At 40.5% G+C, this 21,969-nt stretch overlaps 1 protein-coding gene across 1 annotated transcript in view; it reads left to right on the top strand.

The window, feature by feature from the left end:
- Positions 1 to 21,969, top strand: part of sorcs3 (sortilin related VPS10 domain containing receptor 3) — a 204,857-nt gene that overhangs the window by 96,648 nt on the left and 86,240 nt on the right. The window contains exon 3 of the mRNA XM_042396082.1: positions 16,784 to 16,883. Coding sequence (XP_042252016.1) covers positions 16,784 to 16,883 — 100 coding nt within the window. The remainder of the gene's footprint in view (positions 1 to 16,783; positions 16,884 to 21,969) is intronic.

The raw sequence follows: 21,969 nt of genomic DNA, 5'->3' as shown, positions 1-21,969 counted from the left end.
GGAAAATAGGAAATTTTAGAGGGGAAAATAAGGAATAGATAAATTATTAAATATGTGCCAAGACAGAAAAAAAAGGAAAATGAAATAGCTGAAAAATAAAATGAGTGGCTGATAGATAAGCTAATTGGAATAAATTAAAATTTAATTGACTAACAGTCAGTGTTGGAGAACATTTAGTCAAAATTTTGTGCTTTATATCTTGCTGTTCTTGTATTTTGCATTTACTTATACAGTTAAAATAAATTATGTGAATTTCCATTTGCTAGATATAGAGAAGAATAAATATATTTTTTATATCTATGACCTTTTTCCACTAGAGAGCTCCCCTACCTCTCCGGTCCTTTTTTTAGAACATGGACTTCCACTTCTTCCTGACCCCGACATGTCAGTTATCATCACTAACAACACTCCAGAGACATTGTTGGAGCACAGACTCGAACCTACCGGCCACTGTGATGTGCTGCCACTCTCCAGCAATAGAGCTGTAATAATCTGGCTATCCAATAGCTGTTTTCCAGGCCTTCTCGTGGCATGAATAATGAATGGAAGGCATTTCAGGTTGTTCTTTGCCCGACAGCTTTGCGGTTAGAAAGATACTCTGGGGGCTTTTTCCCCCCAAAGCCTGCACTCTGACTAAGATTTAAACCACATACTGTACAGTAGCATCTCTGATCGACTGCGAGGGAAGCTGGTTGTTGGTTCACCTCAGAATGGACAGAGCAGAAGAAAAGAGAGTTGGGTGAGTTGACTAAGTCATGAGATGATATGTTTCAGGTCAGCAACCGGCATCCACAGTAAAAACAAGGTGAATGCCAAACGCAGATTTATCTTTGTAACGTAAAAAGTCCTTCTGGACCTCATGAAAAAATCATCATGTCTGGGAGGAATTTTTAAAGTTTTACACTTTATTTAAAGATTAATTCTGGAAAAAAATAATTTCTAGAGCATGGTGAGCAGGGAGGGGGATGAAGCAAAGATACTTCCCTACCCACTGTCAAGGTTGAATGGAGAACACGGGTTGTGAGTGGGATACACGACAAATGTTGTCACTGAGAGCGATCTTTGAATGTCAGCACTTCTGTCCCACTCCGGCTGTTCCTTTAAGGTATTTCCTCAACACTGCATTTGTCAGACACAGTGCAATGATGCGGTCAGGGCTATATTTGGGATGGCCTGATGGCAGCATGGGATACTGTGAGGATTTTTACAGTTTGTATATCATCTCCTGCTCTCCCCTTTCTGTGTGCCTGTTGTTTACATGTATCACACTCCAACACAGTGTTATGTGAAATCTTTTGTTTGACACTGCAGGATTGTTGCACACTTTCTCAGCGCTTTGTATTAGCAGCAGCCTGGATACTAGTGCATTCTGCAGGCACATTTCCTGTTTCTGTTTGTTTCACACATGGGTTGCTTTTATATTTTCCTTTCACTATCTCCCACTAACACAGACATTAAGACACACACACACACACACAGATGAATATGCACATAAACACATTTCTTAATCCATTGAAAGGGAGACAGTCTTTGACTTACAGTGCTCAGTCTTTTGAGGTTCCATTATTTTTTCCATGCTTCACCATCCTTTGCTCTTACGTGTGTTTCACTGACAACTCCGTGCTCTCCCACAGAAACACCTGCAAATACAGTATCTTCCAATCTCAATGTGGCAATTCTCCGAAGTCATTTTCAATTATGCTTCAGTGGATTCTGCATTAGGGGAGAGATTGTGCAGCAGTTGCCTCAGGGTGAAAACATGGAAGGATGCAAGCGTGTGTGTGTGTGTGTGCTCGCATGAGTGCAAACTTTGAGAATGACTGTGTGTGTCTGCTTCAGTTGGTGTGCAAGTTTTCACAAGAGTACAGCAAGGGGTGAGTGTATATTTCACAGATAAACTCCTTGACAGCTTGTACATTATGACTCTCCTTGTTGAGATATGCTTTGCTGACGGAGGCAGTGATTATTAAAACTGCTGGATGTTCACTGCCTTTGCTGCAGCACAAACCCTTCATGCCTTTTTTCTCTTTTAGATCTCATGTAATATCACACTTTTTATTCACTTGCCGTGCAGCAAATATCAGTGTTTTTTCATTGTCCTAAATTTTTTTTTTATCTGTCTTGAATATCCATTTGCTTATGGAAGCCAGTAGAAATGTATTGTATATTTCCAATTGATGATATACTATGTCACATGCTGGTTTTAGCAAGCAACAATGAGTAATCACAGTGTCATAGTCTTCTGTCTACTTCTCTGTGTTTTTTTAAAGAATCCCTTTTAAACATTACCTTTGCAGAGGAGACATTTGCACCATATATGAAAATAAATATTAACGAGATTGAAGTTTTGGTGCACCAGTGGTAAGAAGTGATTTATTTATTCGTAAACATAGAGGACTCAGTTTTCAGAGAGCTTCCTGCAGATACTTACTCCCCTTCAATGTAAGTTTAGATGCTGGGGAACATTTTCTAGCTCTTGGATAATGTCCTATGCCATTAAAAAAGTGATGCTACATACAGTATATGACTTGAATCTCAATTGAAAGTCTGAATCTGATATACTTTCTATAAAATCTCATGATTCCACCATATTTTTTCTGCCTGCAAGTATTTGCCTTTATCACATATATGCCTACTGCCTTCTACATGCTACCTCTTCCTGTATAATATTTTGAAATTAAATACCAGCTTTCTTTCCTAATAATCAGAATAGTCTGTTTAAAGCCACTATGTTTTTGACTCTGGTGTCTCTTAGCATTAGTATCAAAAAATCAGTACACTGAATGAAGTAACACAATTGCCATTGTCTCATTTTTCTACAAACAAAAACTTAAAGATGCTATAATCATATGAGAATCCTACAGGTGGAGTTTTCAACAACTAATGCTGCTCATTATGGGCCATTATTGCATTACCTATATAGTAGGTGATATGGATAAAATCCTCTATCATGATATTTCTAGTTTCATATCGTAATTTCAATATAAATATCATCATGTAGTACATTTTATGGAAAATCAATAGAAAAACAGCTCGTCTGGCAAATCTTATACCTGACAAATTAAGCTACTACTTCTCATTGCTGCAAAAATCCAATATTTGTCATAAAGCAGTCCAGCTCATTGATTTGCAACATTGCTACAATGGAATACACCCCAAAACAATAAAGGGATAGCTGTGGTACCATGATATAAACAGCATAGCAAAATATCCGACGGAAAGTAATAGTCTCATTGTATATATTGTCATATTGTTCAAACCTAACTTACATTTTGTTAAAAGACAGGTTCACAGTTTTTTCAAGTGTGTCTTAAAACAACAGTCAGGTGTCCATATGAACAGTGAAAGAGGTTTTCCTCGCTGTAATCATTCCTCCTGTTCACATTGACTATTAAAAGATCCCCTTCAAATGTGCTTTCAATGTAAGTGATGGAAGCCAAAATCCACAGTGTGTCCACACAGTCATTTAATGCCAAAATGCATTTAAAAGATGATCTTTATGAGGCTCCAGCAGTCTGAGTTAGTCATATCAAGTGGATATCTGCCACATTTACAGTGTTTTTAGTATCAAATTCCCTCTTTGTGTTTCGTCGGACAGTGTTTCCCTGTTGAGCTGCGGTGGAAGTATAGTAACAAAAAGAGGGACTTTGGCACTAAAAAGACAAACGTTGGAAGAAATTTACTTGATTTGACTCATTTGGATATCTGAAGCTTTCATATTAGCTTCAGATAAACCTTTAAATGCAGTTTAGCACAGTAGGAGGACTGTGGATTTTGTCCCCCATCACTTACATTTTCAGTGCATTATGAAGGGATCTACTAATGGTCAGTATGAACTGGAGGAATGATTACAGCAAGAAAAACCTATTTCAATACTCATATGGGCTCCTGACTGTTTTGAGACAGACCTGAAAAACTATTGTCTATGGTTAACCAGACATTTGAACATATATTTTATTTTTCTAATATGTTGTCATTACTGAACAACAGTGTTAGGCCTGACTCTGTTCTCTCTATTCCCCTGGAGAGTTTAGTTTTTTGCCCTATCTAATATGAAATGATTGGACCACTGTTGCTTTGAATGGAACCAAAACGCTAATGTTTATCATAAAAGTGAACTATGACAAAAGTGTTTTTGCTTGAATGTTGGCTAGAGAGCGTCAGCCTAGTGTTCTGGAATAAAACACTTAATAATCCTTTGGTTGAATGAAGTTTAACACTGGCTACAAGCAACAGACTAATTGCCCTGAGCAATCCATCCATCCATTCATTTGCCCATGTACTCCTTTTCTGGCTCACAGAGAGGCTCGAGCCTTTCTCTTCATGCCTCAGATGAAATGGCAGGGAAACACCCTGCACAGGTCACCAGTCGCTGCAGGGCCATGCAGACAGACAAAAACATTACAAACTACACTGTGGGCAGTTCTGACTCAGTAAGCATTGATCTTCAGTTTGTCTAGATGTCTGGACATCTACTGTAGGTTCAAACTGGGCTAAATTTGGTCTGAAATTACTTATTTTAAACATCTAGTTTAAATCTAACTATTATTAACAGTTTTTCTTTGTCAAGCAGGTCCCACTACACATTAAAATACAGATACAATACCTTTTATTAGCCATAACATGATCTTAACCCTAACCCTAACCCTAACCCTACCCTAACCCTAACCCTAACCCTAACCCTTAACCTAAACAATTAGTTGCCTAATCCTAATTATACCTTAACCATACTTTATTAGCCATTAAACATTATCTCTCCTTAGCCTTAACCATAGTTGCGACACACAGATATTGCTTCTAAACTAATGGCATTGAGGTCAAAAAATATTCTTTTTAATGTTGATGGTAGAGTGCACTGTCTGACACAACCGTCCAAAATCTCATATAGATGTTCAGCTGGGTTGAGATCTGGTGACAGTGAAGGCCATAGCACATGAATCATTTGTATACTAGTGTAACGTGAGGGTTCGATAGGTGGTAATTTGACACTTTTCATAAGAGAAAATAGCAGGATGGAGACAGGTGACTTTTTAAGCAGCACTTTTACTCTAGCTCCCGGCATCAGAGTCATAACAACAACACTTCCTCGTCTCTAAGGCACATGTGACTAAACCAACCAATCATAGGCTAGACTGAGGCAGATCCAACTGTAATGAGGTAAAACCACAGAAGCAGATTCAATACTGTTTCAACCTTCACAGGATGCTGATGTAAATATTTGAACCTGTAAATATGTAAATAATACAGCACAGATATATAAATAATTAACTGTGTAAACATTGTAAATATATATTTTGTGAATTAACTTGAATGTATAAATTAATTTCATTTTTAAACCTTACATTTCCTCCTCCTCTCACATAAGAAACGTCCCCGTTTCATATAAGGAAACAAAACAAGTAACTGCTACTAGACAAAACAAAGCAACAGTCTCACTTCAAAACATAGTCCATAAGGTATCTGGGAGCTTTAACCTGACGCCTGCTGGGGCGCAGTGAAGAATCAGAGCGTCGACCCAGAGTGGTAGAAGGGGGAGCAGTGAAACACTGAGTCCAAGGGGCAGGGGATGGGGGAGAATGGGGCTGAGAATGGGGCTGGGGCTGGGGCTGGGGCTGGGAGATCCGAGGGGCCACTGAAGGGGCACTGCTGCAGCCAGGTACATTGTAGCTCTTTGGTGCGGCAGACCTTGAAGGTTTAAAGGGCAAAGCACCTGACAATGCAGTCAAGCAGGGGAGCTGAGGCTGCAATGGTGAGTCACAATCAGGTGTCTTTTGTCCATGATCCGGCACAGGAGCATTGTAAGGTCTGAGACGATTGTAATGGACGATCTGAGACTTGTCAGACTGGTCCAGGAGATAATGAATCCTGTATGTCACTCCAGGAGAATCCACATCAGATCCGAGGCACTCCAATATTTCAAAGGGGCCTTTCCAGAGAGGAGCGAGTTTCTGTTTTGATGTAGTGGGGTCACTTAACCACACGAGGTCTCCAGAAACATAGGGAGTGTGTTTGACACTTCTGTCATACTGTTGTTTCTGTTGGTTAGGGGCACGGTCTCTGTTCCATGCAGCCACACTAAAAGCTGACCGAAGTTTCTGGGTCAACTGTGCAACATAGTCAGCAGGAGAACCTGGAGTAGATGGAGATGGTGTGTTGTTAGGCAACAGCAGGTTCGCAGGCATCCTGGCCTCATGACCGTGTGTGAGGAAGAATGGAGTGAAACCTGTTGTAGAGTGAGGGCTGGTGTTGTAAGCAAAAGCGACTTGGTTGAGACAGTCATCCCATTCACCCGGCTGCTGAAGAAGCAACTTGGCTAACTGTTCAATGAGTGTTCTATTGAATCTCTCAATCATGCCATCACACTGAGGATGATATGGGCTTGTGTGTGTTTTCTGGACGCCCAGCAATTGACACAGGTGTTTCACCAAGTCAGACTCAAATTCTGTGTGCAGCATTTCCGGAATACCATGTTCACATATGAAGCTTTCAAACAGGCATTTTGCAACTGTTGTGGAGCACTGGTCTGGAATGGCATAGAGGTTGACGTTGATGATGATCTTGAACAACAAGCACATACCTGTTGCCACAACTTGTGATGGGAAGCTCAAGTATGTCATCTGCGACCTTTTGGAATGGCTCCGTAGCAACAATTGTCTTCATCGGAGCCCTGTGGCGAGGTGTAGGACTCTGTCTTGCATCACATGGCGTACATTGCTTGCACCACATCTTTATGTCACATGATATGAACAGCCAGTAGCACAGTTGCTGAGCACGTTTCAGGACTTTATCTGCAGACAGATGACCAGTTACTGGATTTCCATGCAGCAGCTGTAAAACAATGTCTTTTAAGGCTTGAAGGACAACAAGTTGGTGCAACACTGACTTAGTGGATGGGTTGAAAACTTCACGACAGAGCAAGACATAATGAAAGTTAAGTCTGTGGTACTCTTGCCAAAGTGTTCTTTCAGCAGGTGTACGTTTTTTCATGCACCAGTATGGTGGTTTCTGACCTTTGACTGTCCATTTAATGACCTCTGACAGTATGAAATCTTGTTGCTGTTCCTTTCTAAGATCTTCTTCAGGGAGTTGCAGCACAAATGTGGAGGAGACAGCTTGTGTAGCACACTGTAAGTCTGGACCAGAAGGCTGTGGTAAAGTCTCATTATAAGGAACAGGTTTTGGATCAGTACTGCAAGAGCTGCGGTGATGTAGAGAACTGATAGGACAAGATGTACTTACAGGGCTTGAGTGTCTCTCATCAGGATGTGGACTAGGAGGAGCAGTGCAGGAGGTGCTCTGCTCTGTATATCTGGTGTCAGCAGGGTGACATGACAGTGCATCTGCATTGAGGTGGGTCAAAAGGATCAAGCTCAAGAGCCCAACATGCACGATGACCAGTTCTGTCATTGTCAATGGGTATTTTTCTGAGACCCAAGAGACGTTTGTGGTCTGTGACAATAATAAAGGGCTGTTTGTAGAGATAGTGGCGAAAATGAGGTACAGCCCAGACAATAGCCCAGAATTCTCTATCGTAGGTTGACCATTTCCTTTCTGCTTTGGTTAGAACATGGCTGGCATATGCAATTACTTTCTCTTGATGTCCCTGTCTCTGAGCAAGCACAGCACCAATAGCAGAGCCTGAAGCATCCGTGTAGAGGGAGAATGGCAACGTGAAATCAGGAAATGCAACCACTGGTGGGCTTGAAAGAGCATGTTTCAGGTGAATTCATCCTGACACTGAGAAGTCCATTGGAAGAGTGCATTCTTCTCAGTGAGTGCATGTAGTGAAACACTGTGATGTGCAAAGTTCTTGATGAACTTGCGGTAATATGAACAAAGTCCCAAGAATGCTCTGACTTCAGTTGCTGAGTGTGGAACAGGCCAGTCCTGAATACTTTTCACATTTCGTGGGTCTGGCTGAATGCCGTTTTTTGATACAACATGGCCCAAAAAGGTCACCTGATCTCTGACAAGACTGCATTTTGATGGATTTAACTTGAGGCCACTTGACTGGAACCTGGAGAGTATTTCTTCCAGGTGCTCGAGATGTTCACTGAAGGAGCGCCTGTAAATGAGGACATCGTCCAAATAGACAAGGCAGGTTTTCCAGGGGAGACCTCGAAGTACCATCTCCATTAAGCGTTGGCATGTGGCTGGCGCATTTGTGAGTCCCCTCGGCATAACTTTCAAGTGATAGAGTCCACTGCCTGTCGTGAACGCTGTTTTTTCACGGTCTTTCTCTTCCAGCTCAACTTGCCAGTATCCATGCTGAAGATCCATTGTGGAGAACCAAGCAGAGCCTGATAGTGCATCCAGTGCGTCGTCGACACTGGGAAGAGGGTGTGAATCTTTGATTGTCACTGCGTTGAGTTTCCTATAGTCCAGGCAGAAACGCCATGTGCCGTTTTTCTTGCGCACCAAAACAACTGGCGCAGCCCGAGGACTGTAGCTTTCTTCAATGACATCTGCTTTTAACAAGTTTTGAACTTGAGTCTGTATTTCTGCTCTCTGTTCTGGTGTTACTCTGTAGGCTCGCTGTTTAATTGGTGTGGCCTCGTTAGTGCGAATGTGATGCCTGATTATGCCTGTTCGACCTCTGTCCTCTGAGTGTGTACTGATTACTGCTGAGCACTTGTGAAGCAATAATTTCAGTGACTGAACTTGAGAGGTTGACAGGTTTTGTTCATCAATCTGTACAGTTGGAGGAGCTTCATCGTGCACAGGAGATGTTGCACATGTCTCTCCAACTGGTACGATGTCAACAGAAGAGGCAGAATGAAACTCACCAAGGTGTTGTCCAAGATGCAGCTCAATGTCATCTCTGGAAGGGTTGAGGAGTCGAACCACAGTTGTGCCATTTTGAACTTCACTGAGAGAGTGTGCCACGATGATGGCACAGGATGGGTTGGGCATGAGAACACCACAATAATCAGTTGGCATAGGTGAAGCGGGTGTAGCTGCTGACACACAAGCTGTGATAAGGGTTTCACTCATAGCTGGTATCTTAGTGGGTGCTAGCACAGACACATTACAGCAAGCGGCCACTTCATGTCCTTTGGGTAATAGGGGAATTTCATGTTCCATAGTTGCAGTACTTTTTTTTTTGAGATCAAGGAGGGCATGGTGTTTTTCCAGAAAATCCCAGCCCAATATGACTGGCTGAAAAGCACCCCTGAGAACTTCAAATTCCTGCTGCCATACCTGTTTTCCAAGTCTGATTCCAATGGTTAACTTGCCTAGGATGTCCAGGCGTTGTCCTTTGACTGCATGAGCTGGCAGAGAGGAGGCTGTCAGAGGGCGTTTTTTTAAAGCTAGATGAGAGTTTAGAAAATCTTCACTCACAATGGAGACAAATGAGCCTGAGTCAATTAAAGCACACACTTCAGTGCTCTCAACAATAGCAAAGATGTTGGAAGAGACAGAGTTATCAGTTTGTGAGTCATTGCCGTCCAGCATTGACTGTGGGGAATCATCCTGGGGCTGTGATGCAGTAGCTGATGTTTGCCCCTCAACAGCAGCTAATGGAAGTTTGCCTGTCGGTTGGAGCTGGGGTGTGCAGGTCTTTCAGGTGACTGGAATTGAACACTGCTCCTAGTATGTGGACTTCCATCTCTGTTTCTCCGTGGAGCTGGACTAGGACTGTGTCTGTATCTGTTAGTGTCATTGTCATGACGACCATACCTGGAGTACTGATAGGATGGGCGTGACGGAGAGTGATACCGGTCACGTTCGTCATTGTTGCCACGCTCACTGCATCTCTGATGCACAGGGGGTGGAGGACAATGTTCATAGTGGGACTCTGAATCATGACTGTAATACTGCTCAGGCGAGTAATAGTCTCTGGGGTGCTGTCTGGCATGATAAGGTGAGGGAGAGGAGCTGCGTGCACTGTAAGGAGTATCACAGGAGGAGGATCTGTCAGGTCTGGAGTCCAAACGCTGAGCAAGTGTTTCTCTTGTAAATGCTGTACTTCATGTTTCAAGTTAGTTACAGTAAGAGTTAGCTGCTCAACTGCTTGCAGGAGTTTGTCATTAACAGGGTTAGGACGTACCATAGCTACCTGTTCTGAAGGCAGAGTGTATGGGGATCCTGCAGTGGTCAGATGCAGCGCTGCACGTGCTCTCTCACAGCGGCTGACAATAAGCAGGGCATCATCAAGGTTGTCTGCACCCATCTCATGAATCTTTGACTGTAAGGATGGGTCCATCTCTGAGTTTGTCTTTGACTAAACCATAGTTTTTCTGGGTTAAAGGAGGCAAGCTGTCCCAGTACAGAAATGCAGCATCTGCCAGGCGAGTTGGGAGGATGGAGGCCATCAGTGTAGATAAATCTGCATCTGGTGGAGTCATAGCCTGCACTGAAATTTCAAAACGTCGAGCCCAACTTGTGAAAGATTCTCTTCCATCTCCCTTAAAAACTGGTGGAAGGTCAATTTTTAGGGCGCTGGAGACAGTATGTGGGGCTACATGTGCGGCGCTGGACCTCGTGACGTCCACTGACGTTTGATGTCGCGCGGGAGCAGGCTGCGGCTCATGCACAGATTCACTCATCAGCCGACATTGTAGGAGAAAAATGTCCGGCTCAAAAATCACAAAAAGCATGAAAATGTAGAAAAGAAACAGGTAAAGTAGTTAATATCTCCGTTAGTATCTTCCGTTTACAGTTCATCCGCTGCTCTCAAAGAGTGGCAAAAAAAATCCTGGTAGCAAAAAGTGTCGATATCCACCGTTTAGGGGAATAAAACTAAATGTAACGTGAGGGTTCGATAGGTGGTAATTTGACATAAGAGAAAATAGCAGTATGGAGACAGGTGACTTTTTAAGCAGCACTGTTACTCTAGTTCCCGGCATCAGAGTCATAACAACAACACTTCCTCGTCTCTAAGGCACATGTGACTAAACCAACCAATCATAGGCTAGACTGAGGCAGATCCAACTGTAATGAGGTAAAACAACAGAGGCAGATTCAATACTGTTTCAACCTTCACAGGATGCTGATGTAAATATTTGAACCTGTAAATATGTAAATAATACAGCACAGATATATAAATAATTAACTGTGTAAACATTGTAAATATATATTTTGTGAATTAACTTGAATGTATAAATTAACTTCACTTTTAAACCTTACACTAGTCACACCATTCTGTGACCATTAAAGCATCTACATTCGTTATATTTCTATGTGTTTTCCTTGAATTTGTCACCTGTCTCTGAAGTCACCGAAATTTAATGTAACCTATTACTAAAACACATAGACTTTCAACCAAATGTGAACTAGATGCTTAGTGGTCATTTGACCTGCAAATCACCAAATCAATGCTTACTGAGGAGGTTCAATTTTTGCTAAACTGCATGTCTTTGGAGTCGTAGGACATTAGAGCAGCAGAAAAAAGCCCACACAAACATGAAGAAAAGAGGACCAGAATTAAAACCCAGGATCTTCTTGCTCTTCCAGCTCTGTACAGTGTGCACATAAATATAAGTCTGTATATGAATTCACAGCATCGTAGTGTAGAGGGAGCGCACAAGTGCTCAGCCAACCCTTTTCTTGGTAAATTAAGGTTAATAAGAAGATTTTCAGCTTGTCCAAATCTGGTGTCTCATACTCTCAGGTGTTTTGTTGTGGTGACAGTTCTTTTTTGTTCTTTTCCTGGTCACCCTAAGTTCCCTGGATTCTATCCAGAGAGCAGGCTTGTGTCAAGGACCTGTGGCTGGAATAGAATTGGCTTTGTCATCCCCCTAGAGTCTGTTCCTGGGACTAAAGACTGCAACAATTCAGACAATTGCAGTGGAAATGTCTGCGACGCATTCAGGCGTCTCTACCTCTGACCCCTCAGCACTGCACAGAACGCTTCAGCTCACCAGTGCTGTGAATGTTTTTCGAGCACAACACTCAGTGAGTGTTCAGAGTCTTCAGGCTTGATTTTGCTGCAGGGTTCTCTGCTAAGAAACCTTTTCTATCTGTCTCTCTCACTTTCTGAGCCTCCTGCATCTGTGTGACTCTCTTTCTGAGGACAGACAATTGAGTTGTTGCTGTTTTGGTTTGACTCCAAACAACCACCTGATGATGCTGTCATGTTTGGATCCCTGATGAATATTGATTTGGTGCTTTCTGTTCTCATTGTACCTCTTTGCTGTTTCTTATGCACTAGCATGCATTCACAAACAGTTTTTGTTTAGCAGCAAGCCAGTCAGGTTTACAGTCAGAGGAGTCAGATCAGTAACCTTTTGTTTTCCTTGGAACAACATTGCAACAGACTTCATTTCTCTTTAATTCCCATACGCTTCAGGGTGATGTGTTTTGCTCGTACAAGCTTGAGAAACTAAGATGATTTGGTTGGAGTTTTCATCCTTCAGTCTTTGAAGTGGATGGATTTTTTTCTTTGTTTCACTCCCCAGAGCATGGTCAACGGTGTTGTACACCAACGCTGAATTGTTCTGCTTTACTGGCAGCCATCTGGCAAAACCTCACAAACGTTCCCTAATGCAATTTCTGCCTGCCTTTTTTTCCCAGTCATTTGATGTTCACACACTGCAATGCACTGCACTGTATCTCTCTTTGGCGCTTGAAAAAATGGAGGACTTCAATTTACAAAAGAAAAATAACAGAAACCTCCACTTTGTGATAGTTCAGAGACATCAGAACACATCTTTTGTATTTTTGAATTTACTTTCATTTCAAGAGGAAGTCACAATTCTGACCTGCTTTGCAAATGTCGGAATCTAATTTTTTTTTTTTTTTTGTTAAAACACTGTTAACCACTGAAAAGACTGAGCACATAAAGGAGGGTGATAGAGGTAGCTTTGGCGTGTTCTGCAATCGATTATGCTCTTTAAACACTGTACCCCCAAGAACATAGTATTGCCAATGTGGTAAGTCTGTTTCATGGTCACGGACTTACCGAGGATCATCGACTCAAGAGAGTCTGATGTAACATCCTGAGTCAAATCTGCCTTAATCTCTTTTACTGATAGTCACAAAAAAATATTTCCAGCCGCTATCTTTCACCATAAGGCAGAGACAGCCATTAATTCCACAGAAAAGCTCACAAACTGCTTGTTTAAACAGATATGGAAACAGGTTGCTTTTTGCAGACTGGTGTTGTGCCTCACATTGAAAATATGTAGAACACTCAAACCAATGGCAGTATTTTTCGAGAAACTGTCTGTGAGAAACTTTGCCTCTTCATTTCTGCGCACACAGCAACCAGACAGAACAAGAAGTAAACAAGAGTCTCAATGGACTGAGCTGATGGGGGGAAAAAAAAGACTGAAACGTGTCAATGAAGTGCGGAAGCACTGAAAAGCAAGGAAGAGGAAGAGGTTCATTCCTGTGCAGACTTCAATATGTAGCCATATTACTTTACAGAAAATGATGGTTATGCAATATAACCTTAGTTCTATGAACAAAAGGCGGACTGTGCTCTTCTTTTCTCTCAAACATAGAGTTCTCAGTGACTAACGAAACAGCAAGGATGCTGGTTACAGGACAGAGCAAAAATTTTCCCATCACCCTCCAGATGGTGATAGTCAGTTTGTCCCACAACAAAACTAAAGTAGCCCTGCGTATTACAAAGTCTTTAAACAGAAAAACAGACTCACCTAATGTTTGTTATAAAGGCACGGTGGAGCTGCAGATAAATAGTTTAATTTGTGTGGGATACTTTTCAGGCACAGGATATGAGTGAATTAAGCTCTATATTGCTGATGACATAGAAACCATGAATGCCCACAAACCACTTTAGAAGTAAATGCCCTTTATTTCTGGACTGAAGTTTACAATATGTAACCATCATATTATTTACCATCATTACTGTATTCTTTGCTGTGAGACACTGACAGTAAGACTTAATTGTCAATCACTGGCCACACCAGACCTGCATCTGTTTTGCCAAGAGCAAATAGGTAGAAATGCCTTCAGATACTTACCTGTCTGACGGTCACTGGACAGGCTCTCAACCAGAACAAATGCTACATCCCATCTCTTCTTGATTTAGTGAAAAAGGTGATGGGTGATGTAGCCAAAAGAAGTGTGTGTGTGTGCTGCAGTGTAAAACACACACCCTGGGTTTCACACTTGGAGGTCTCTTTCCAGTGACATATACAGAAGTGGGGAACAAGAGTTTCATATCTTAGTTTAATTAGAAACTAGTATCCCTAATAATTAATCCTTAAAAGTAATTAATACAATCTTAAATCAATTCTTAAATATACAGGCAACCAATGACAAGAAAATAAAAACAAAAAAGGTCCCAGCGCTTAGTTTGGGTTAAAAGCCTAAGGCATCATGCCTTTTTAAGAAAACAAGGCACTGCAGTAATTGATGTACTATGAAATATAAGCATGGATAATCCTCTCCGCATCGTCGAGAATGCTTAAAAGTACGGCTCAGGTCAAATTAGGCTTGTCACTTCCTGAAGACTTAATGTGATTAGAGGGCCAAGGGCAGGCCAAAGTTGGCTGGAAACACGCTCGGCCTGTAACAAAGACTTTCAATTTGTCTAAATTTAATTGTAGAATTGTATTTGTAAAGCATTATAGCCGCTGATTGGCATCGACTGACTTGTTATGCAAAGTTGTGAATTTAATTCAAGTAAGAAAATATGTGTTATTCACTGTACAGTGAACAAATTATGGGTCTCAGCAGTTAACTGTACAGCTCAACAACTTAACATCCTTCTCACCCCATCACAATAAAGAGAAATATTACCATCTTCACACAGGACTATTTTACTATACTGAATTACACTGTAAGTAGGTGTTGCATTTATTGTCTCCACCCACTCTAGATATTAATTTATAAAGTCTACATATTTAGAAGTTTGCTTGGGATTATTGACCAGAGCCTGAACAATGGTCTCATGTGAAAATAACTGTGAAAAAATAATGTACTGTAAACCCTCTACCCTGTGGAGTTTTCTTGTAAACAAACAAATGTCTGTTTCTCACCAAAATGTGTTGTGTGTATCCCTTCTTGAATGAATTTCCCTCACCATAAAATATTTGCAAAGCTGATCTTTTAGAATCTTTCAAAACCTGCATTGGTAACATGGCACACATTTGCTCATGCTTCCTCATATGCATGTAAAGGATACAAACAAAATAGGGGCCTGCTCATAAAAACGTTGCTCCATTGCACTCATAGTGGTCAAATCTCCACAGGGCACCTATAACTACCTAAATGTCTTCCAATGAGAACAGACTGCATCAGTAAATTAAGTGGGTTTTATTTCAGTTTAATTGGCAGTAAGTTTTGCTTTTTAGCAGCAAACTTATCTTTGACAGTCCACACAAACACAGCATATTTCATATTTTGGACACATTTTATGCTTTTAGCTAAATGGTCTTAGAAGGACTTGTAAGCAGAAAGTCCAGTGCCTGTTGAACACAGCTGTTATGAATCTATTGCCTTTTGGATACATTGTACAGTGTTTCTATCTATAAAGTGTTTCAAAGAACATGATATGGGTGGAAACCTTTCTTTTGTCATTCTGCCATCTTCTTATATAAAATCAGTTCATTCTCCTTTTCATATTGATTAGCTTTCTTGTGCTGGGTGTGAATATTTGGTGGGGGGTGTCACATTTAATCTTGGTTTGCATCCGTGAGCAGACATCTTTTTACTGTCCAAGCCAATGATATCACCACTTCCATTTAAGACATCTAAGCATATGCATTATGGTGACTTGATGAAGGACTAGATGCCTGGCAGTAGTGCTAACCCATGTTATGCCAAAAACAACATATGTTTATATGTTATTTATGAAGTCTCCTCTTCTCCTTCAGTGTAGTTCCCTGCCCTGGTTCCAAATCAGGATCATTCTCAGTGCAGCACTTCTCCCCACACCTCCACTTTAATATGCTGTGGAAATGATGCTGTCTGTCTGACTCATTATTGTGCTTTGTAATCATACCAACTACTGTGTCTCTGAGAGGCATTCAGGAATGAATTTCAATCACAGAAATCTCTTTGCAATTTTCACTAAAATCCCATTCCTGCTGAAGGAGTGCAAGCAGCACGGTCTGACTAAAAGAGGAAAGAACACTGAAATAGGTATCATCTTCACTTTCTTCATAACACCGTGAAGTAGACTGCAAATCCAAATGGGAGTTATGCCACAGTTGTGGGTGGGTGCTTCTGTCTCCACAGAGAGACATATTTGAAAATACTGGCCACATGAATGCAAAATTCATAGAAAAAGAAAAAAAAGGAAAAGCAACTACAGCCCTGTAAATGCTGTAATATTCTACTTGAAGGCAGATTTGGTAGTTACTAGTGGTGATGGATTCATGTGGAGTTTCAAGGGACTAGGCTGGCTAACAGGCTCATTCCCACTCTTAAATTATTAAAGCCCATGGGTTCAGGAACATCCACATGTTTTTGCACTCGTCATATTTTATTTCATAGTAGTCATTGGGAGAGAATTAATTATTTACAGTGCCGGGTCCCCAGACATTCTCGAATGGTTCGTTTTTGTCGGCAGCCATAGATGATTGGTTAACCTCCTCTTGTTCTATAGCCACACAGCCAGAATAAATGTATATATACAATCCATACCCGCTTCTATCTGCTTATTGTTTTACCGTAGGGTGTGATATTGCATTCTTTTTCATCACTGTAAAATAAATATCATTTGACATGAATCACACAATGTCCTGGTAATCCTCAGTCTGTTTACCCATTAGCTTTTCAGCAAAACTTCAGTCATCTTTTGTCTGGTTTATCTGCAGTAGCCTTTAGCTGCTATTGACTGTATTTTCCATTTATTTTCTCCATTCAGATCTACTGACTATGGCTCCACATATGAGAGAATGAATGACAAAGTCGGATCCAAGACTGTTCTGAGTTACCTTTATGCCTGTCCAACTAATAAGAGAAAGGTAAGATGTTGCAAGTGTTCATTTCCATCAACTACAAAGTAAATCTTATTATTTAAAAATGATATATTATTCTGTTTTAGTGAAAGGCCTCCCTGTTTTCTGATCTGCTCCTGTTTTGATTTGCTGTTGATGTTGTCTGCTCTCAATGCAAAATCAAAGCTTCATGTTTACCCATTTTGTTGATGAATTCAGTTACTGTATATATAATATACAGTAGGGTCCAAAAGTCTGAGACCACTTTCCCATTCATTTGAACCCTACTGTATATTACATAATATTGTACATTTTCACAGCACTTAGTTTATCAGTACAACAACAGAGTCAAGTCATACTTACCAATCTGTTTAATCATTCCATTCACATCCAATGTGCCGTTCTCTACTTCCAGCACAGATATTTCACATTAAAAGCCTTCCAACCACTCAGATGGGGTCCAGGCTTTTAATTTGAAACACTCACAGGAAATATTGTGTTTCTTTCACAATAACTTAATGCTAACTATAAAAACAGCACAGTTGAAAAGGTTGGAATCCATTTGTGAACAAAGACTGTGAAATGAGTATGAGTAACTCTGTTGTTGTACTGATGGAGAGCAAGTAATTCCACCCCTTCTCTGTTTTTACCCACCTATTATTGGAGACTCAGCCATTATTTGAAGTGGATTTGAGAACCTCTGGTATAGAGTTTTCTGTGGATATTGTGTTAGTCTGCAGCATTGCCTCTCTGCAAGATACAGTTAGTGAACAGTATTACACACAGGACACAGGAAACTATATGTATTCTTTCCTACATAAAGATGTTTCTGGCAACCACCAAAGTGAAATTTCAGAATTTCAGGCCACACAAGAGGAAGTCAAGAAATAAACGTATGAGCACTGACAGCTGCCAACCATATGCCAACTTCTTTCTTTTGCCTGAGAATTGTGTCAATTATGTTTAATTTCATTCTTTCTAATAATTCTAAAAAATAGTTAACTGATCAGTATATGGTTTGCACTTCATTTTTAACATCTGTCTCAGTTTTCTGTTAATTTAATTTAATGTAAAAATAGTGAAAGAATCATCACTTCCCTGTTATTAAAAAATCACATTCAGCCTTTAATCTGTCTGAATTAAATTATGCGGGTAACTGATCTCCTAAAAGATTACACTCATCTATGCATCACATACTGTGTATCCATGTATAGGAAACAGTCTAAACCTCTACACTCTATACTGTGAAACACAACTCACAGTATCAGGCAGTAAATCTAATTTGCCCTCGTGTGGTGAACTCCACCCGTCTGGTGCTCCGAGCACAATTTGATAGACAAGTGGAATCGTAGCCAAGAGGTCAGAGTGCTGTAAGCAGCTCAGTTACAGCAGTCTCCATCTGTAGACTAGACTGCCCCTCAGCTGTTTCTGTATCAATATGTATTCAGTACTGTAGCTAAAAAATAAGACCATTACATGAAAAAATACTAATTGACCCAACTCTTTAGCAGTCCACCACTAATTACAACAGATTGTATGCATATGGAGGGAATGAAATTTGCACAGTGTTAAACTGCTCTATTCCTCTGGCAGCGCAGTGCTGGAGATATTACCATTACAGTTTAACATGGAGTTTAACATGACAATTAGTTGCAATATTAAGTCCTTATTTGAGTATTTTCAATGGGTTTGATGAGCATGTCTGAGTTAGTGTAGTCTCAGCTATCACTCAAGTACATCTGCAATCAATCAGCAATTTTCCATGAACATTTTTTTAAAAACAATATAACGTATTATTTATGATTCTTACAGTACATGTAAAGAACCAGAGTAAATATGAGCTGCTTCGATGTTAAAGGGAGAAGAAATTGATTACATAGGTGTTAAAATGCTGCTTTGATCAGTTCAATACACACAGGGGTTTGACTGCTACAGCATTACTTGCTCTGGTATGACCAGTAGCTAATGGTGGCTAATGTTAGCTAATGTTAGCAAACTTTAAATTATAATATTAAAGTTTAGTCACTGACTTTATGACTATTCTTGACTTGTACTACTGTTACGTTTACATACATTTTAATATTTAACAGATAAATATTTCAGTGGTTTTATCTCAGTGGTGAAGCAAACACACACTATCTCAACAGAAGACATGTTTGATATTTTCTGCTTATGGTTCCATTCCACAAGTCAGGTTGTATCGTTTAACTGTCACTCATGGCTAGAGGGGTCATTGTTAGTCTTGCTTTAAAACATGTAAAAAGGCCATTTCAATAACAAGACACAGCAACAGAAATAGTTTTGTATGCAGACTTATTTTTTCTCCAGAATACACAGGCAAGAATGAAAGCAATTTGCACAGATTCAAGGACCCATGAAAATTTGAAACCATAGGACATGAGCATAACAGTGTGGCAAACAAGTCATGGCCACTCTATAGTAGAGTTGAGAATTTTCCTGTAATATCACAGGTTTTGCAAAACTTAAAAAAAATTCTATGCTTACTTCAGGTTGAACTGCCTGGTCAAATATATTTTAAATAAATACAAAGCAGAGTGGCAACAGACTCACAGAAAATAAAGCATAACTCTTGTGTGTGGCAAGAGTGTGCTCGGAGTTGTGGAGGTTCATCAGCCTCACTTTTCCAAGGCAGAGCCAAGGTACTGACCATGAGCACATTTGCATGGCGCAGTAGTTAATAGGATCCTGGGACTGTTGAGCTAAACCATGTCAGGGCGAGGAACAGATCATAGCCGGTGCTGATTACTCTTCATGACTCACTCCTGTCGTTTTTACGTGGAGAAAATTTAATTCCACATCAAGGGCATAGCGGGAATGTAGTCCTTTAGATTCTCTCTATCACTGATGTGACATACTTTTTTTGTTATTTCAGTTATGTAAGATTTAAGCGGAAGATCAGCGGTTCGATTCCCGGCTCCTCCAGTCCACATGCCGATGTGTCCTTGGGCAAGACACTTAACCCCAAATTGTTCCTGATGGCTGTGCCATCAGTGTATGAATGTGTGTGAATGGTAAGCTTCCTCTGATGGGCAGGTTGGGACCTTGCATGGTAGCCCCTGTACCCATTCAGCGTATGAATGTGTGTGAATGGGTGAATGTGATTCGTAGTGTAAAAAGCGCTTTGAGTGGTCAGAAGACTAGAAAGGCGCTATACAAGTACAGTCCATTTACCATTCATTTAATAAACTTTATTAACATCCCAGGGAGGAAAAAAGAATTCACACTCTTACTAAACAATATATATGATGTAAATAACACCTAGAAACAACACAATCCTAATATCAGTTTCACCAAATGTATATAGAATGAAAACATATTCACAACATTTGATATTTGTTGAACAGATCTGTGAAGAAATAACAATGTTTTATTGCATGCATGTTACTGTGTAAGTGAGACATGACATTCAAGAACTAGTAACAATCCCATGAGAATATTTTACTCTAATAGTTGACCTCTGGCTTTGCCCGCTGGCCAGTTCTCCCTCGGCACCTTATCTCTGATCTAATTATTTCGATTTGCCATCCACTAGATGGATGAAAGTTTGCCTGTATTCTGGCTACATTCCTTTGTAGCCTCCTTGCATCTGAGTGGCCTTATTTAGCTTCCGTCTGTGTTCTGCTGGATAAAAAGAGATGCCCAATCACTCACTATAAGATATAATCGTCCGCTGCTCTTTGAGATATTCCTTTCAACCACAATAAGGGAATCATTATATGTCCACTACAGTGATTTGAGGAGCATATGTATAATTTTTTTTTCTTTTACATTGCCCGTGGAAAAAGCCAAAGCTGTGACCTTTTACAATGTCACATTATAGATTTGAATGATAGTAATGACATTTAGTGCAAAGCCTCTGAAAATGACACCTCCCATGAATCTTCATGGCTAAATTTTGATGTCTTTTTCTGAGCTCTATGGCTTGATTGAACGGTTGGTAGATTAGGTTAATTTAAAAATAAAGACATGCATGCTTAAAATGCCATTGAGGAAGCAAGACAGTGAAAACATGATAGCTAAATGTGGGTGATTAAGTCTTGATCCATGGTTAATGAGCATACTGCAGCGATAACTCTGTTAAAACCTTCCGTCAAAGACACACTAAGCTCAATTGATCTGGCGTGACGTGATTCATTTGCTGCAGGGTGTCTTTTTCCCTCCGTCTCTGATCCATACCTCCACTTACTTCATGATCTGACAACTACCGGCTTCTATCTGTGTGCTCCAGCTTATGCACAGCTCAACATCAGGCTGATAAAACACAAAGGTTATCCCTCTAACCTCTATCGATTTAGTATTGTTACCCTCCTCACTCGCCCGCTTCCTCACAAAGGCTGAGTGGATGCTGTGAGGAAAATCTTAATCACCCCTTGCTAATGCTATTGGTCACTGTGATTTTGGAAATGAGTAATTATTGTGTGTGGGTGATTGTTTTAGTAGGCAGGAGAGAAATTGGCTACTGCTCCAATTCCCGCCTTTGTATTGGCCTTGAATTGGTTGTGGGTTCTGTCTAATCGCAGGGGGGACAGACAGAAACTGGCTTGTTACGATAATGTGTAAGGTTGGGAAATAATGTGGCTGTTTTCACACTTACATGGCAGTAAATGAGTAATGTGAATGTGACGATACTTTCTAGGCCCTGTTCCCAGTATTAAAAAAGCACATTGTGAGCCTCCCTGAACCAAGGCTTGAGAAAAGATGAGCATAAAGCACCGCAATTGAAGGCTATAGTAATATGGAGAGCATTGAGAGGGGAACATAACAGTCATCACTCAGTTCAAGGCTTGAACAGAGAGCAAGGGTAGATTTAATATAAAATGTATGTGCATACACCTCTTCAAGGCATTTCTACTTTTCTATTTAACTGCTGCTTACTATAATATTATAGAATATGATTACTGCTTAAAAACTGTAAATTACATCTGACAAGCCTCTACAATACTGGCAGATATCAGGAGGCCTTGGCATTACACAGTGACAGGTAATGAATGGCAAGATCGGCCAGCGCGGGCCAATGAGAAATCCAGGTTGAGAATGTGCTGCCTGTTTATTGGCTCTTAATGAAAAACAATTTATCTAAATCACCACCAGG

Source organism: Thunnus maccoyii, chromosome 2 (assembly GCF_910596095.1).
Source record: "Thunnus maccoyii chromosome 2, fThuMac1.1, whole genome shotgun sequence".
In the NCBI taxonomy this organism is placed as follows: domain Eukaryota; kingdom Metazoa; phylum Chordata; class Actinopteri; order Scombriformes; family Scombridae; genus Thunnus; species Thunnus maccoyii.
The sequence above is the reverse complement of the archived record's forward strand: the minus strand, read 5'-3'. Positions and strand labels throughout refer to the sequence as shown.